This window comes from Hippopotamus amphibius, chromosome 15 (genome assembly GCF_030028045.1).
Source record: "Hippopotamus amphibius kiboko isolate mHipAmp2 chromosome 15, mHipAmp2.hap2, whole genome shotgun sequence".
NCBI classification, from domain to species: Eukaryota; Metazoa; Chordata; class Mammalia; order Artiodactyla; family Hippopotamidae; genus Hippopotamus; species Hippopotamus amphibius.
Window position 1 is genome coordinate 16,914,253 of NC_080200.1, and position 14,740 is coordinate 16,928,992.

General features: G+C 42.7%; 1 protein-coding gene across 1 annotated transcript in view; it reads right to left on the reverse strand.

Moving 5' to 3' along the window:
* Positions 1 to 3,872: 3,872 nt before the first annotated feature.
* Positions 3,873 to 14,740, reverse strand: part of NWD1 (NACHT and WD repeat domain containing 1) — a 61,441-nt gene continuing 50,573 nt past the window's right edge. Inside the window, exons 11-15 of the mRNA XM_057709643.1 lie at positions 13,898 to 14,052; positions 12,310 to 12,586; positions 9,715 to 10,265; positions 7,657 to 7,762; positions 3,873 to 6,060 (exon numbers count right to left, since the gene is read on the reverse strand). Coding sequence (XP_057565626.1) covers positions 5,759 to 6,060; positions 7,657 to 7,762; positions 9,715 to 10,265; positions 12,310 to 12,586; positions 13,898 to 14,052 — 1,391 coding nt within the window. The 3' untranslated portion in view covers positions 3,873 to 5,758. The remainder of the gene's footprint in view (positions 6,061 to 7,656; positions 7,763 to 9,714; positions 10,266 to 12,309; positions 12,587 to 13,897; positions 14,053 to 14,740) is intronic.

Here is a 14,740-nt window from a genome sequence, read left to right on the forward strand (position 1 = left end):
GGGCGTGTGTGAGTTCTGAAGGATGCCTGAGTGTGTGCACGAGTGTGAGTGCATGTGTTCAACATGTGGGCAGTGGTACACGCACATCTGTTCAGTCTCATGTTTATAAAGCATAAAAAGTTGCTAAGCTGATTTTTTCCTTACTGTTTTCATCTACAGAGATTAAATTGAAAACCTTACAGATAAACAACAAGGACCTACTGTATAGCATAGGGAACTATATTCAATATCTTGTAATAGCCTATAATGGAAAAGAATCTGAAAAAAATATATATATATGAATATATATGTGTGTATATATATGTACAAATATATAACTGAATCACTTTGCTTTACACCTGAAACTACCAGAACATTTTAAAGCAACTATACATCAATTTAAAAATGTTAAAATGGTTTGTGTAAAAATAAAAATAATTTTAAAAGAATTTTAAAATAAAAATTAGAAAAAACTTGAAAACCTTAGAGTTGACAGTTTAGATACATTTGGAACACAAATTTCCTTACCATTTGTCTAATTTAATGTCATTAAGGTAAGATTCTTAGGTAGGTCTTTTGTTGGACAGTATTTTGGCAAAATTAAGAAGATCAAAAGTCCTATTTTGAACTAATCTAAGTCTTTCCAGGTGGCAAGCATTAGGACCAAAATTTCTGAAGTCCAGAATCATGTGTTGTAGCAGAATTCTACAAGAAGGCTGCCAGAGATTCTCACACTGTGGTGTCAGTGTCCTGGCTGGTCTCCCATCCACTGTATGGTAAAGATGAAGGGAATTTGCAGGTGTATTTAAAGTCCCAAATAAGTTGATTTTGAATTCATCAGAAGGCAGATTATGCTAGGTGGGCCTGACATAATCAGGGGCACCCTTTAAAAGAATCTGGAAGTCAGAGCCTTGTAGCAGGAGAGAGATGTGATCCTGTTGACCTTGAAGGAGGAACCAGCCATGTTGTGATCTGCCTATGGAAAGAGGCAGCTTCTGGGAGCTGAGATCCACAGTCCTACAGTTGCAAGGAACTCAGTTCTGAAGGAGCATGGACCAGGGCTCTGAGCCTGACTGTGAGATCCCAGTCCTGCTGACACCTTGTAGGACCCGGAACAGAGACCCCAGCCATCCTGTGCCCAGACTCCTGATCCACAGACAGTGTGAGAGAATAAACCGCTGTTCTTTTCAGCTGCTAACTTTGTGGTGATTTGTTACGCAGCAATAGCTAACTAATACTCCAATGAAGTAGTCATGTCAAAACCATTTGCCTTATGATGGTGAGGTGTCAGTGTATGGTCTTCAAGTGTAACAAATGTACTGCTCTGGTGAGGGACATTGATAATGGGGGAAATTACATATGTGTAGGGACAGGGGTATGTGAAAAATCTCTGTACCTTCCACTCAATTTTGCTGTGAACCTATAACTGCTCCCCAAGATAGTCTGTTAAAAAATGTTTACCCTAAATCTCATCAAACTTTTTAAGACCAGGATTGGCAGATTGTATTTTATATTTTAAACAAATAAATAAATATATAATAAAAATAAAGGTAGTATTATAAATGCTACATATGATATAAATATGTATATTGTTATATAATATTTATATCATATATATGCAGTATTAATGTGTATAATATAAATATATATAATATAGATAAATATAAAGGGCCAGATTATAAATATATTTGGCTTTGGGTCCATACATTCTCTGTCACTACAGCATGAAAGCAGCCGTAGGCAATATGCGAATGAACAGGCATGGCTGTGTTCCAGTAAAACTTTATTTACAAGAACAGGCATGCAGGCTGTGGCTTGCTGATTCCTGCTCTAGAATATGAGACTGAATAGAACAACCAAATGCAATGCAATGTGTGAACAAACCTTGATTGAGTCCTGGTTTGAAAGAAACAGCTAATTAGCAATGTTTTAGGGTAACTGGGAAAATTAGGAATGCCTATTAAAAGATATTAAATAACAATTGTTACCTTTGGTAAATGTATGCAGCTATGTAGGAGAATGACCTTGTTCTTTAAAGATGCCTCCTGATGTATTTAGGGGCTGAAGTGTCTTAATATCACTAGGGCCAGAATTAGGGTGAGGAGAGTAAGGAAATTTTGTGCAAGTACAGGATCAGATCCCATTTTTATTTAAAATATTGATATTTTGTTCATGCATTTTTTTTCCTTTTCATTAAAAATTACGGTAGTACAATGTTTATTTTGATGGTTGAATTTTTTTTGGTGCCTCTTAAACTTCGTATCTGAGTGCCTCACTCTCCTCACCCTCCTCTCAGTCACTTTGAACTGGGTTAGCAGGAAATTGGCAGTGATAGGGCAATCAGGGGATCTGGAGAGTGAGTAAATACGTGTTCATTGTCCTCAATATTGCAACTTTGCTGTGGGTTTGAACGTTTTAAAGTTAAGTAAATAAATTAAAAAATCTCTAGACTTTTAAAGTTAAAATTTTAAAATTAACTAAAAACAACCCCAAACTCATAGAAACAGAAAACAGATAGGTTGTTGCCAGAGACTAGGGTTGGGCGGTGGGTGAAATGGGTGAAGCTGGTCAACAGGTACATCTCTGGGGAGAGGGATGGGGGAGTTAAGAGCTATTCGGGTGACCAGATGTCCCAATTTGCCAGTGCCTAAAGGGTAATCAGGACATGGGGCTTTCATGGTTAACTGGGATAGTCCCCCATAAACAGGGTCACCATGATCATGCTACTTCTGGTTTTTACCTTATGTCCTTCTTATTTCTCTGTTCTATTTGATTTGCTTGCCATGAATGTGTATTACTATTATTTACATAACTACCTAATAAAGAAGCCGATTTCTCACCAAAAAAAAAAAAAAATAGTCATGATAAATAAGTCCTGGAGATGTAATGTATAGTATGGTGAGTATAGCTTATAATACTGTGTTGTATATTTGAAAGTTGCTAAGAGAATAGGTCTTAAAAGTTCTTATCAAAACAAGAATGAAAGAATGCCATTTTCAGTAACATGAATGGACCTAGAGATTATCATACTAAGTGAAGTAAGCCAGACAAAGACAAATATTATATAATATCACTTATATGGGGAATCTAAAAAAAATGGTACCAATGAACTTATATGTAAAATAGACATAGACCCACAGACATAGAAAACAAACAAATTTGTGGCTACCTGAGGGGAAAGGAGGAGAAGGGATAAATTAGGAGTTTGGGATTTACGTATACACACTACTATACAAAAAACAGATAACCAACAAGGACCTACTGTGTAGCGCAGGGAACAGTACTCAATATTTTGTAATATGCTATAAGCGAAAATAATCTGAAAAAGTATATATATATTTGAATCACTTTGCTGAACAACCAAAATTAACACAAGTAATAAGTATAGTTATAAATCAACTATATGCCAATTACAAACAAAGCTCTTATCACAAGAAAAGTATTGTGACTATGTGTAGTGATAGACATTAACTTGTGACCATTTTACAATATACACAGATATTGAATCATTATGTGGTACACCTGAGACTAATATAATGTTATCAGTCCCTTATATCTCACTTTTAAAAGGACTCTCTAGAATTTAATGTTAATTCCTGCTGCAACTAGAGGGGCTGTGTATTCCAATGGTCTTGGGACAGTCCAGCTTATTGCAGTCATCCCAGAGTACCTGTTAAGAGCACTCTCTTTCACTCTCAAAAAGTCTCAGTTTGGATAATGTGTTAATACAGTCCTGTGAGCACAATAACCACGCTCTCACCCTGGCTTCCCCACGGCCGGGGCACCTTGAACAAGTCACTCCGCTGCAAAGCACAGAGCATGTCAAACATTCAGACCAACCGAACACCTTCTCAAACGGAAACTCACGACAAAAACCCCAGCGTACGCAACACTTCAGAGTAGCATTTTATTCGTAAAAATGTCTGTCCTATGTTCAAATTAGTGTTTACGTACAAAACCATTGATTCTCACTGAGGCTGTTGAGATGGACACACACATTTTAAGCCAGAAGCTGTAGCTGACATCTCAGTCACACCCACATTATTCCTGCATTGGGTCAAACCCCTGATTCATAGAGACATGGTAGCAAAGAGCTATTTTTTTCAAAGGCTCCCCTCACAATCCAAGTTAAGTGGAGATGGCAGGAGAATCCTACATTAGTTATCTCCAACACCTCAAAAACTGCTACCCAACATGGACTTTACAGTTATAAAATATTTTTAATGGAATTTGATGCTCAGTGACATTTGCAGAACTGCCAAAGCCCTCCTTGGAACACTAGTTTGAGAAATGACTGAATGAGACAGTCAGTCAGGTCACATCCAGCACGAAAGCCTCTTTTTCTAAGGTGGTTTTTTTCTCTGGAATCCAGTGCGGGGATGGGGAGTAAGGAAGGAATAGCACCTTGACGGTTTGGACTTTGCTATCCTTATAGCAAAAGCCCCAGAAGCAGGTGGGGGCTGCAGGTAAAGAAGAAAGAGCCATTTAAGTGGAGCACAAACAGCTGGACTGTTGAACTTGTACGAGGCAGAGATGGTCCAAAAGCACAGCAGGGAGATGTCTGCAGCTTTTTCCATCTGCCTCCAAGAGCCTCCAGTTTTTAAGATAAAAAGCATCTTTATTCTCAAAAGTATGGGAACCAGGGAGTAGAGATGGAAGAATGATAACAGATTTACTGTTTTAATGCCACGTTGGGTCATGAGTCAGCTCGTGAACTAGAGACATGGGCCAAATGTGCCTATAAGGGTAAATTTGAGCCAATTGCCAACTTTAAAAAATGAGAACGTTTTTCATAAAAGCCTGGATTTCTGGCTTTACTTGTAAGAACAGGAAGCTCTGGCACCAGAGGACTGCTTTCCCTATGGTGATGGGGTAGAGTCAAGGTACCCGTTTCTACCCAAGACAGAGCAGTGCCCTCCATGTTCCCATTGTCACCATTACTCCCTGCTGGTCACCCAGGTGCACAGCAATGGTCTAGATTACTTATTGGCCCCTGTGGGCATTTAAGTGTGCCACCCATGGAATTGATGGCTGTGCTTTTGAGTCTAAAATTGGAGAGAGATGGTCCCAACAAGGATTGGGACAGGAAGGCTCTGGGCTCTCATTTCTCAGAGTTCTTGCACCTTGGGTTCATAATTTTGAGCAAAGCACAGCTACCTCTGCAAGGCTCAGTTTACTCGTCTGTAAAATGGATGCAGAAACTCCTGCCCTCCCTGAAGCATGGGCTGTGATAAGGATCAGACCATAGCACCTGGTGCTTTATAATCTATAAAGCTCTATGGTCCACATTTATGGTTTGGTCAGTTACATCCATCCATTCCCCCCTTGACCTGGTACCAGCACCCCAGTTTCCCTGGGGAATAGCCTCTCCCCTTCTCAGTCTACATAGTTGGGTGGTGTTGACTCCATCTTCAGCCCAGATGGGAATAGGGTCAGTCCCGCCAATCAGAGTGCTGCATTCTCCCCAGAGATAGCTTTGTGTTCTGGAATGGGTGTGTGAGCTAATTGGGGCTAATAGACTTAAAACCAGGACTTTGGGTCAAACTGTTGGAAAAGGGAAACTCTCTTTTCTACTGAACTTGGCTGTCATATTGCTAACCTGGGGGTGGTGGCTCTGTGAATGGAGCTGACAAGGAAGAGAGAAAAATGAAAAGATGGTGAGAAGCAAGGTCTGGGTCACATAATCGGAGGCTTTGGATCCAGATATACATCAACACATATATTCTCTTTGCTTCAGCCTGATTGAATGGGACTAACTCACTGGAGCCACGGGAGGTTTTTACACTAGCAGACAGACTTGTGAGCGTTTGTTTGATTTGGATTCATTTCCCTGGGCACTCCCTGATCTTGAGTCCTGGAGTGCTCCTGCAGCAGCAGCCAGCTCTTCTCTCTGCCTGGATTTGACCATCCACACTGCCTTCTTGAAGTTCTTGAGAGGATCCTGTTGTGAGACTCTTGATGAAGGGCACTGGAAACGTTCACGGATGAGATAGCCATGTCTGGTGGGGGCAATGAAGCCATTAGAGGTTGGGATGATTCTGTTCACCATGGCATGGACAAACTGGACAGCCAGCAATGTGCCTGTTGGGGGGAAGTGGAGGGAAGGGTACAAATCATAAAAATGCAGCCACAGAGATCAAATCTCACACATTTGAGGGTTGGCCACATGGGGTCAAATCTCTGCTTTGCCCCTTACTAGCTTAGGCATGAAAGCCAATGTCTCAGAGTCCCTCTTGCTTCATGTGCAGTATGGGAACGATAACTGAGCCTACCTGCTGAGGGGAATTCTGAAGATTTGGAGATGTCATGCAAGTCAGGTGCTAACTATCAGTTTCAGCCAGAGTGAATTCAGTAAATATTATTATTGGAGGAGTGGGAAGAGAGGTTGTGAACCTGCACAGGATGGGCTTTTAAGGCCACAATCCAGAACCCTCACCTTCTGAGCCATCTGTGACTTTTTGCCAGGTATCTTTGTTACACTGTATTAGACTACAATGTATTGGATTATAATGTATTCAATTACAGTGTATTAGATTATAATGTATTCAGTTACAATGATTCAATCACAATGTTTTCAGTTATTTTGTATTTGATTACAATGTATTCAACTCTACCTGATATTCATTCAGCCACTTACTTGCTTTGTGACCTTGGGAAAGTTCCTTAATCACTCTGAACTTCAGCTTCTTCATTTGTCAAATGGGGATAGCAATAGCTCCTACCCCCTGCCAGTGTCATAAGGGTTCCTTTCTCTATAGGAGAATGTGACAGAGGTGACCATGGAGACCAGGCAGATCAGCTGCAATCCACAGCCTACCCCATCTCTCAGAGCCTCAAATTTTGTAAAATGGTGATGCCTATTGAGGGAATTAAATGGCTTGGTGACAATACCCAGGACACAAGAAATGTTAACTCCTGTTAATATGTCCTTAGTGTAATACTGAACAGAGTGAGTGATGTGGGATTTTCAAAGTGGTCGATCTTAAACAAGATGTCCCAAACATTTACAGGGCCTGAGGAAGGAGGATGAATGAAGGACAACATCCTATAAGATACAATATATGAGCATTGCAAATCTAGCTAATAAACAATTAAATGAAATATATTCTATCCTTCTACATTGTTGGATGTACCTTTGGAACCACCAGGAAGGTCAAGTTTGGGTTGAGAATTCTTGGTCTCCTCAGTTCCATGCCAGAATGTAATGGTGTGGGAGAGCCCAGCTGTTTGTGGCTTGCCCCCTTCTCTTCCCACATCCAGCTCCATCCTACATCCCTACGGGCCTCAGACACATGTATGTGAACCCTCCAACCCAGCTCACACATCCAGACTCCATGCACACCACTCCAAGACCACCCTCCAAGCCTGGGGGTGTGCACACAAGAGGCACAGCCCACTTTGAGAAGGATAGAGCTGGGGAAGAGGCCTGCACAGGCCCTAAAGAGGGCTCCTGGGCAGGTAAGGGGGGTTCTGGAGTTCTAAGTACCCAGAATGTGGGTCTAGAAGAGTGGATATAGCTCTCATTGGGCCTGTCCCCTGAGGCTGCAGATACCTCCCTAAGCAGAGAGACCCAGCTAGGGGAGGCCAGAGTGGGGCCCTCTAATGGCCAGGATCCAGAACAGAGTCCTTCATCTCCAGATCTAAGCTCAATCCAACCCTCAAAGCAAAATAACTCACCATCCAGCACACTCCAGACGATTATGGAGCGATCTTTCAAGGCTGCATAGACGTACTTGTCGTCCTTGGAGAAGCAAGCACATTGGACTCCTCTACAGTAAGAATTCTGTTGGAAAAGGTAATGTGATCTTGATTTCAGACTGAAAGACACCCAAGAGTCCAGCCCCAAGGCACTCGTAAGCACCTCTTCGGAGATGGATCAAGTTAAAATCTGGAGAGATGGGTAACAGCCACATTCCCAGGACCAAAACACATCTTCAAAGAGACTGGATTGAGAGGATTAGTGACATTTTGCATCGGAGAACAGGAATTATAGATTTTAATATCTTAGATGACCTTGATTATATAAGTATTAGCTCCAATTGTATTATTAAGAGCTATATGCTAAATGCAATTTGGGATCCTAGATTAGATCCTAGAACAGAAAAAGGGAATTCACTGAAAAACATGCAATCCCAATAACGTCCGTAGCTAATGATATTTTTCCATTGTTACTTTCTTAGTTTTGACAAACATACTCTAGTTACGTGTTAATATCAGGGGAAGATGGGTGAGGAGTAGGTAAATGGGAAACTTTGTACTATCTTCACAACTTAATCTGTAAATCTAAAATCATTCCAGGGACTTCCCTGGTGGTCCAGTGGTTGGGACTTTGCCTACCAATTCGAGGGGTACAGTTTGGATCCCTGTCGGGAAGCTAAGATCCCACATGCCTCTCGGCCAAGAAACCAAGACATGGAACAGAAGCAATGTTGTAACAAATTCAATAAAGACTTTAAAAAATGGTCCACATAAAAAAACTTAAAAAAAAAATAATTCCAAATTAAGTTTATTTTTTCAAAAAAATCAAAAAGCTAGGTATAATTTAACTGCTGTGGTGACATTTCCCATCTCAACAAGGCAAAAGATCATTTACATCTCAGCCTTTTAGTGGCTTCATAAAAATAAATAAGTCAGGTGGGATGAAGGCTTTTTAAGATAAAACTACACGTATTCTGTTCTCTTAGTTACAAGATCATCTTGCTTAGTTTATTAACAATTTTTATATCTTGCAACCTAAGGTACGATCTTTGTTCTCCATCTGAGAAACTGGAATAATAGCATCAACCTTACAAGATTGTTGTGAAGATTAAATTATAGAATGATATTTTAATATGTATATTTTGCATAATATCAATATTATAATATGAATATGTAAATATATAACATAGCTCTTAAACATTGATACAAAAAATTATAACTCCTTACAAGATGGACAGTGCAAACTGTCTTAGACACTGTGGGTGAAAGAGTCACCAGTTTTCCATTTCAGAGCCTTCACAGTTGCTGTCACTTCTGCCTAGAATGCTGTTCCACCAGACTTATCTGACTTTCTTAAATAGCAGCCCTCACCACTCTCTGCCTCTCTTTATCTTGTCCTATTTTTCTTCAAAGCTCTTGTTGCTCCCCAGCCATCATATATTTGCTGCTTTGTTTTTATTTCACAGACATTTAATGGTCGGGACATCTCTTAGGGACAGGGGCCACCTCCGTGAACAAAACACACAAAAATCCTGCCTTCCTGGAGCTCACAGTGTCTCTCCCACTAGACTGTGGCTCCAAGAGGTGGGACACTGTTTGCCCTGGTCACAGCTGCTTCCTTGGCACTAGAAAGAGCCCTGGCAAAGGTTGCATGATCAAAACCTTTGGGTGAAAGAAAGGCCAGTCAGGATTAGGGTGAGGAGAGTGACGCAGGGCTATGCCAGTGCAGGATTTGATCCTGTCTGTATTTTAAATGTTGATATTTTGTTCTTTGTGGATTTTTTGCATGTATGTTGATTTTTTTAAACACTGCACTAAAATATTATCTCTCTGGATGGCCGAGTTTTTTGGCACCCCCCCCCCCCTTAAACTCTGCCCCAGAGGTGAGGACCTCTCCCTTGACTCACCCTAGTCCTGACCCTGGTCGGTGGCACACGGTGTGCACTTAATAAATGCACATGCACTTAACAAATGATGCCTGTCATCAGTTTTCTAATGCCAGGACCTAGCGTGTATGCGGTGCAGCGGGCTACCCACCGTGTAGCTCATCTCGAATTTCCACTTGCACACCTGCAGGTCCCAGAGACACAGCAGGGCTTCCTCAGACCCACTGACTGCCAGCTGCTCTTTGTGGCTGACCTCCACACAGGTGACTTGGCTCCCATGGGCCTCCAGAGGGAACACCTTGGAATTCGCACATTCGTAAAGGAAGAGGTCTCCATTGGTCATGCCGTAGATCACGCGGTAGTCAGCCAGAAGAGCTACGCTGGTTATGGTGTCAGGCAGCTGGGTATAGAAGGTGTAGGTTGGCCCGTCGATGACTGGACAGGGATCCCCGGGGCTGATGTCCAGCACCAGGACGATGCTGTCATAGGCGATGGCCAGGTGCCCCTCATCCTTACTTAGCGCCATGCAGTTGATGGCTTTCCGGGCCTCTGGAGGGGGGATGCACATCACATCCTGTCTGGAATTCAGGGGGAACACCAGGACGATCCCCGAAACGAGGCCGGTGAAAAGCAGATTGGCCTGCTCGGCGACCTCCAGACACCTGACCTCATTGGAGGTGTCCAGAGCATCTTGCTCCTCGCCTGCCGTGGGGAGAAGACTGCATCAAGAACAGATCACAGGGACGCTGGCTCCTATTTTTAAGGATTTTAAAAAATGCTTTCATTACCCATCCTCTTCAACTTGGGTACTGCTGGTTTCCCTGCTTCCATTCTTGCCTGCCAATCATCCAAGCTTTAAAAAATGAGAATTGCAGCATCTCATTGCCCTGCCTAACACTTTCTGAAGATGTCTCACTCCCCTCAGAAGAAATGTACATGCCTTCCCCTGGTCTTTGCAGCCTCATGTGACCTCTATTCCCAGATGTTCCCTTTTACCAACTTCTATAAAGGGCAGGAGAGTAAGTATTTTTGCCTTGTAGGCTGTATACTCTCTACTGTAACCACTTAACTCTGCTGGTGTAGCCCCCAAAGCAGCCACAAACACTACGTAAACAAATGGGTGTGTCTGGATTGGCCCTCAGGCTATAGTTTGTGGACTCCTATCTCATTGCCAACCACCCTGCTCTATTTCTTTGCATCCTGCCCTGCCCCAAAGCTAGCAGGCGAGCACCTCAAAATTCATAACCTCATCTGTCTTGTTCACGGCTAACTCCCAGAGCTCGGCCACCAGGCTAGTGCTAAACAAATGTCTGTCAAATCCGGACATGAACTTGAGAATGAATTTCTTTTCTCATGTTATTTTATCATTAACAAGGAATTTCTACATCTCCAGCCACCTCGTGGGGATTAAGCAGATACTATTGGTGACATGCCCAGACCCCCTTTACCGGTCAGTTCACCCAGACCCAAGGCATCCTATGGCCGTTGAGTGAAGGAAGCAGCTCATTTGGAAATGCCTGGGGGCTGTGCCTGCCACCCAGGATGGCACAAGGCCAGGACTACCTCATATGGGAGTAAAAAGGCTGCCCCCCCTGCTTCAAGATGGGACAATTGTGAAGTGCAATTCATGCTCCAGGACTCCTCGTGGGGTCAGGTTGAACCCATCTCCATGCTCAGTCTTGCCCTTGCCCTGTGTCCTTTCTCCCTCCTCCTGGGAGCTCCCCTCTATACACCACTTGTGCAAATATCCCCATCGGGGCACTGCCTCCAGGGGAACCTCAGCTAAAACAGGAAATGACAACCAGATAATCGATTACTATATGCTGGAAATTTATACAATCAAGTTCTGTGACTTCCCTGGTGGCGCAGTGATTAAGAATAATCCTCCTACCAATGCAGGGGACATAGGTTTGATCCCTGATCTGGGAAGATCTCACATGCCTCGGAGCAACTAAGCCCGTGCACCACAGCTACTGAAGCCTGCAAGCTCTAGGGCTCAAGTGCCACAACTACTGAGCCCACAAGCTGCAGCTACTGAAGCCTGTGTGCTCAGAGCCCATGCTCTGCAACAAGAGAAGCCACCGCACTAAGAAGCCTGCGAACCGCAACGAAGAGTAGCCTCCACTCGCCACAACTAGGGAAAGACCTCGTGCAGTAACCAAGACCCAACCCAGCCAAAAAAAAAAAAAAAAAAAAGAAAGAAAGAAAGAAAAAAGAAAGTAAAAAAATAATTAAAAAATAATAAAAGCAAGATAGAACTATATTTTAAAAAATCAAGTTCTGTTTTCTATTAGCCAGTTTTAATCTAAGGGAGTGGAGTGTTATGGACTGAATGTCTGTATCCCACCCCAAAATTCAAGTTGAAGTCCTAACCCTTAATGTGATGGTATTAGGAGGTGGGGCGTTTGGAAGGTGATTAGGTCATGAGGGTGGAGGCCCCACTAATGGGATTGGTGCTTTTATAAGAAGAGACAATGAGAGCTTGCTTCCTTCTCTGCTTTCTGCCATTTGAGGACACAATGGGAAGGTGGCCATCTGCAAACCAGGAAGTGGGCTCTCAACAGACACCAATCTGCCAGCACCTCGGACTCAGACTTTCCAGCCTCCAGAATCACTAGAAATAAGCGTCTGTTGTTTAATCTTCGCCCCTTCCTGTTGATGCTGTTTTCTTATAGCAGCCCAAACAGACCAATACTGGGGCTTCAATTATTACCCATACAAATGACCATGCTTAAATCTTACAAACCTTCTGCCAAGTCCCAAATGGTGACTTTGGTTTTGTCCCCAATTTTAGGGAAGTAAATGTAGCTTCCATTGTGTGACACTGCAGTCAAGCCAGTACGGTCTAGAAACGGGGTAGAGGCCCTTGGCTTCTGAGCATAGGTGAGATCCCAGACTTTAAAAGATGAGGACTGATGGGATGCAGATGCCACCAAGGCCCCACCCCGGGCCAGCAGGCTCACCGGGGTCCCGACACCTTCCAAGACATCTAGCAGAGTCCCCTGCTCTGATAGACTCCACACCTGAGGACAGAAGCAGAGGGGCAGAGCTGACTTCTTACGCTGCTGTAGCTTGGAAATATGCTTAAGTTCATGTCCACCTAAGGTAAACTTTTAGGCTGTAGCTCAAGGGGCTTCACATCTCCTCACCCCCTCAAACTTCCTTACATCTTACTAGCTATCATGGCAGTTCTCAAAGTGTGTTCTGGGGAACCCCTGGAGGGTACCTCACAGGTGGTTCCATGAAGGGGGTTTTCAGGGAGTTCTGCAAAAGCAAAATTATTTTCACAATTTAAGAAGTCATTTACCTTCTTCCACTCTCTTCCTCTCATAAGTGAGCAGTGGAGTCTTCCAGAAGCTATGGGACATGTTATCACAACAGATAGGAGAACGCAGAATCAAATATGAGAATCTAATTGTCTTTTATTAAGCCAGACAAGAAAGAGACTTGCCAATACGTGAAATGATAACACTCTTCTCACGATTTTTCTTTGCTTTAGAAAATACAGTTGTTTTCATAAGAGTATGTTATGTTGACATGTCATGTTAATGAATTAATGGAGAAGTATTTTCAGATTTCATCATTTAAAAATTGTAACATGGCAAGTATCAATAGATACTAAATGCAAGACAGGATTTGGAAAATGGCATTTGTGGGGAAACTAATGAAATAGAATCAAAACATATAGATGAGTTAATAATATTGTCCCAATGTTAATTTCTTGGTTTTGATAATGGTATCAATGTGATGAGATATTGGGGGCAGCTGGATGAAGAATAGATACATATATATGTGCTTTCTTTGCAACTCTTCTGTAAACCCTAAAACTAGGACTCTCTGTGTTTTCTTTGCAACAATTCTGTAAATCCTAAAACTGTTCCAAAATAGATAATTTGTTAAAAATATATGAGTCATATTGATAAAATCCACATAATGAAAGCTCCTTATGGATTCTCAATAATTTTTAAAAATCTAAAGGGGTGCTAAGACTAGAATGCTGGAAAACTGCTACTTTATCATATGCTTTTCTCTCCAGCTTGGAGAACTTTGAGCTTAACAGGAAATTTCCTCCTCTCTACCCAACCCCTCTGAAGGCCAAAATCTTCCCCGTATTTCAGGTTTAATGGGAATGCTATAGCCTTCAATGAATATTTTGGTAATTCCCCTCAGGTCTCTCTCTGCCCCCCCCCCATATCTGCCCAATGACCTGCCCTATTTTGCCCACACTAGTTTTTGTAGGTTTCTGTATTTTGAAGTCAAAAAGTCCCTAAAGAATCATACTTTCTATTCTGGAGGTGGAGGTGAGGATGACAGGACATGCCTCTCCCCTTTACCTGAATGAGTGCATCCCGGGACCCAGTGACAATCAGATTGTTTTCAGGACCAAAAATGGCCGTCTCCACCGCATCTTCATGTTCAAGGTCGGTGGCCATGAATCGATGAAACCCCTGTGAGTCTGCCAAGAATATCCGCACAGATCTTCCAAAACCTAAAGTGGCAGAGACTGGAATTACACCTTGAGGAGCTTGAGAGTAATTCAATTCAATCAGCAAAGATTTTTTTTTGAGCATCTACTATGTGTGGGTGGAAAGAATACAGTGGTGAAGAAGGTAGGCAAGGCTCCTATCCTCACAGAGCCCACAGTTGCAGGTAGGGGCACAACAGTGGTCGATAATTGCACAGGAAACAGCAAAGTTATTTACTATCACAAGACCATGAGTTTCCAGAGGGCTGGTTCTGCCTGTTTGGGTTGCTCTTGGTCTCCCACAACCCAGCATAAAGCTGGACACAGAGTAAATACGTTTTGAAGATGGAAGGAGGGGTGGAAGGGTGGGAGGAAGGAAGGAAAACAAAATGAAGATGGTTTGTTATAAGGGCAATGAAGTCATGGACTGGATGCCATGAGGAAAAAAGGACACAGAGACACACATAGCAGAGAAGGCAACGTGAAGACAGAGGCAGAGAGACTTCTGGTGGCGCAGTGGTTAAGAATCCACCTGCCAATGCAGGGGACACAGGTTTGATCCCTGGCCCAGGAAGATCCCACATGTCACAGAGCAACTAAGCCCATATGCCACAACTACTGAGCCCATGTGCCACAACTGTTGAAGCCCACATGCCTAGAATCCATGCTCTGCAACAAGAGAAGCCACTGCAATGAGAAGCCCACGCAACAC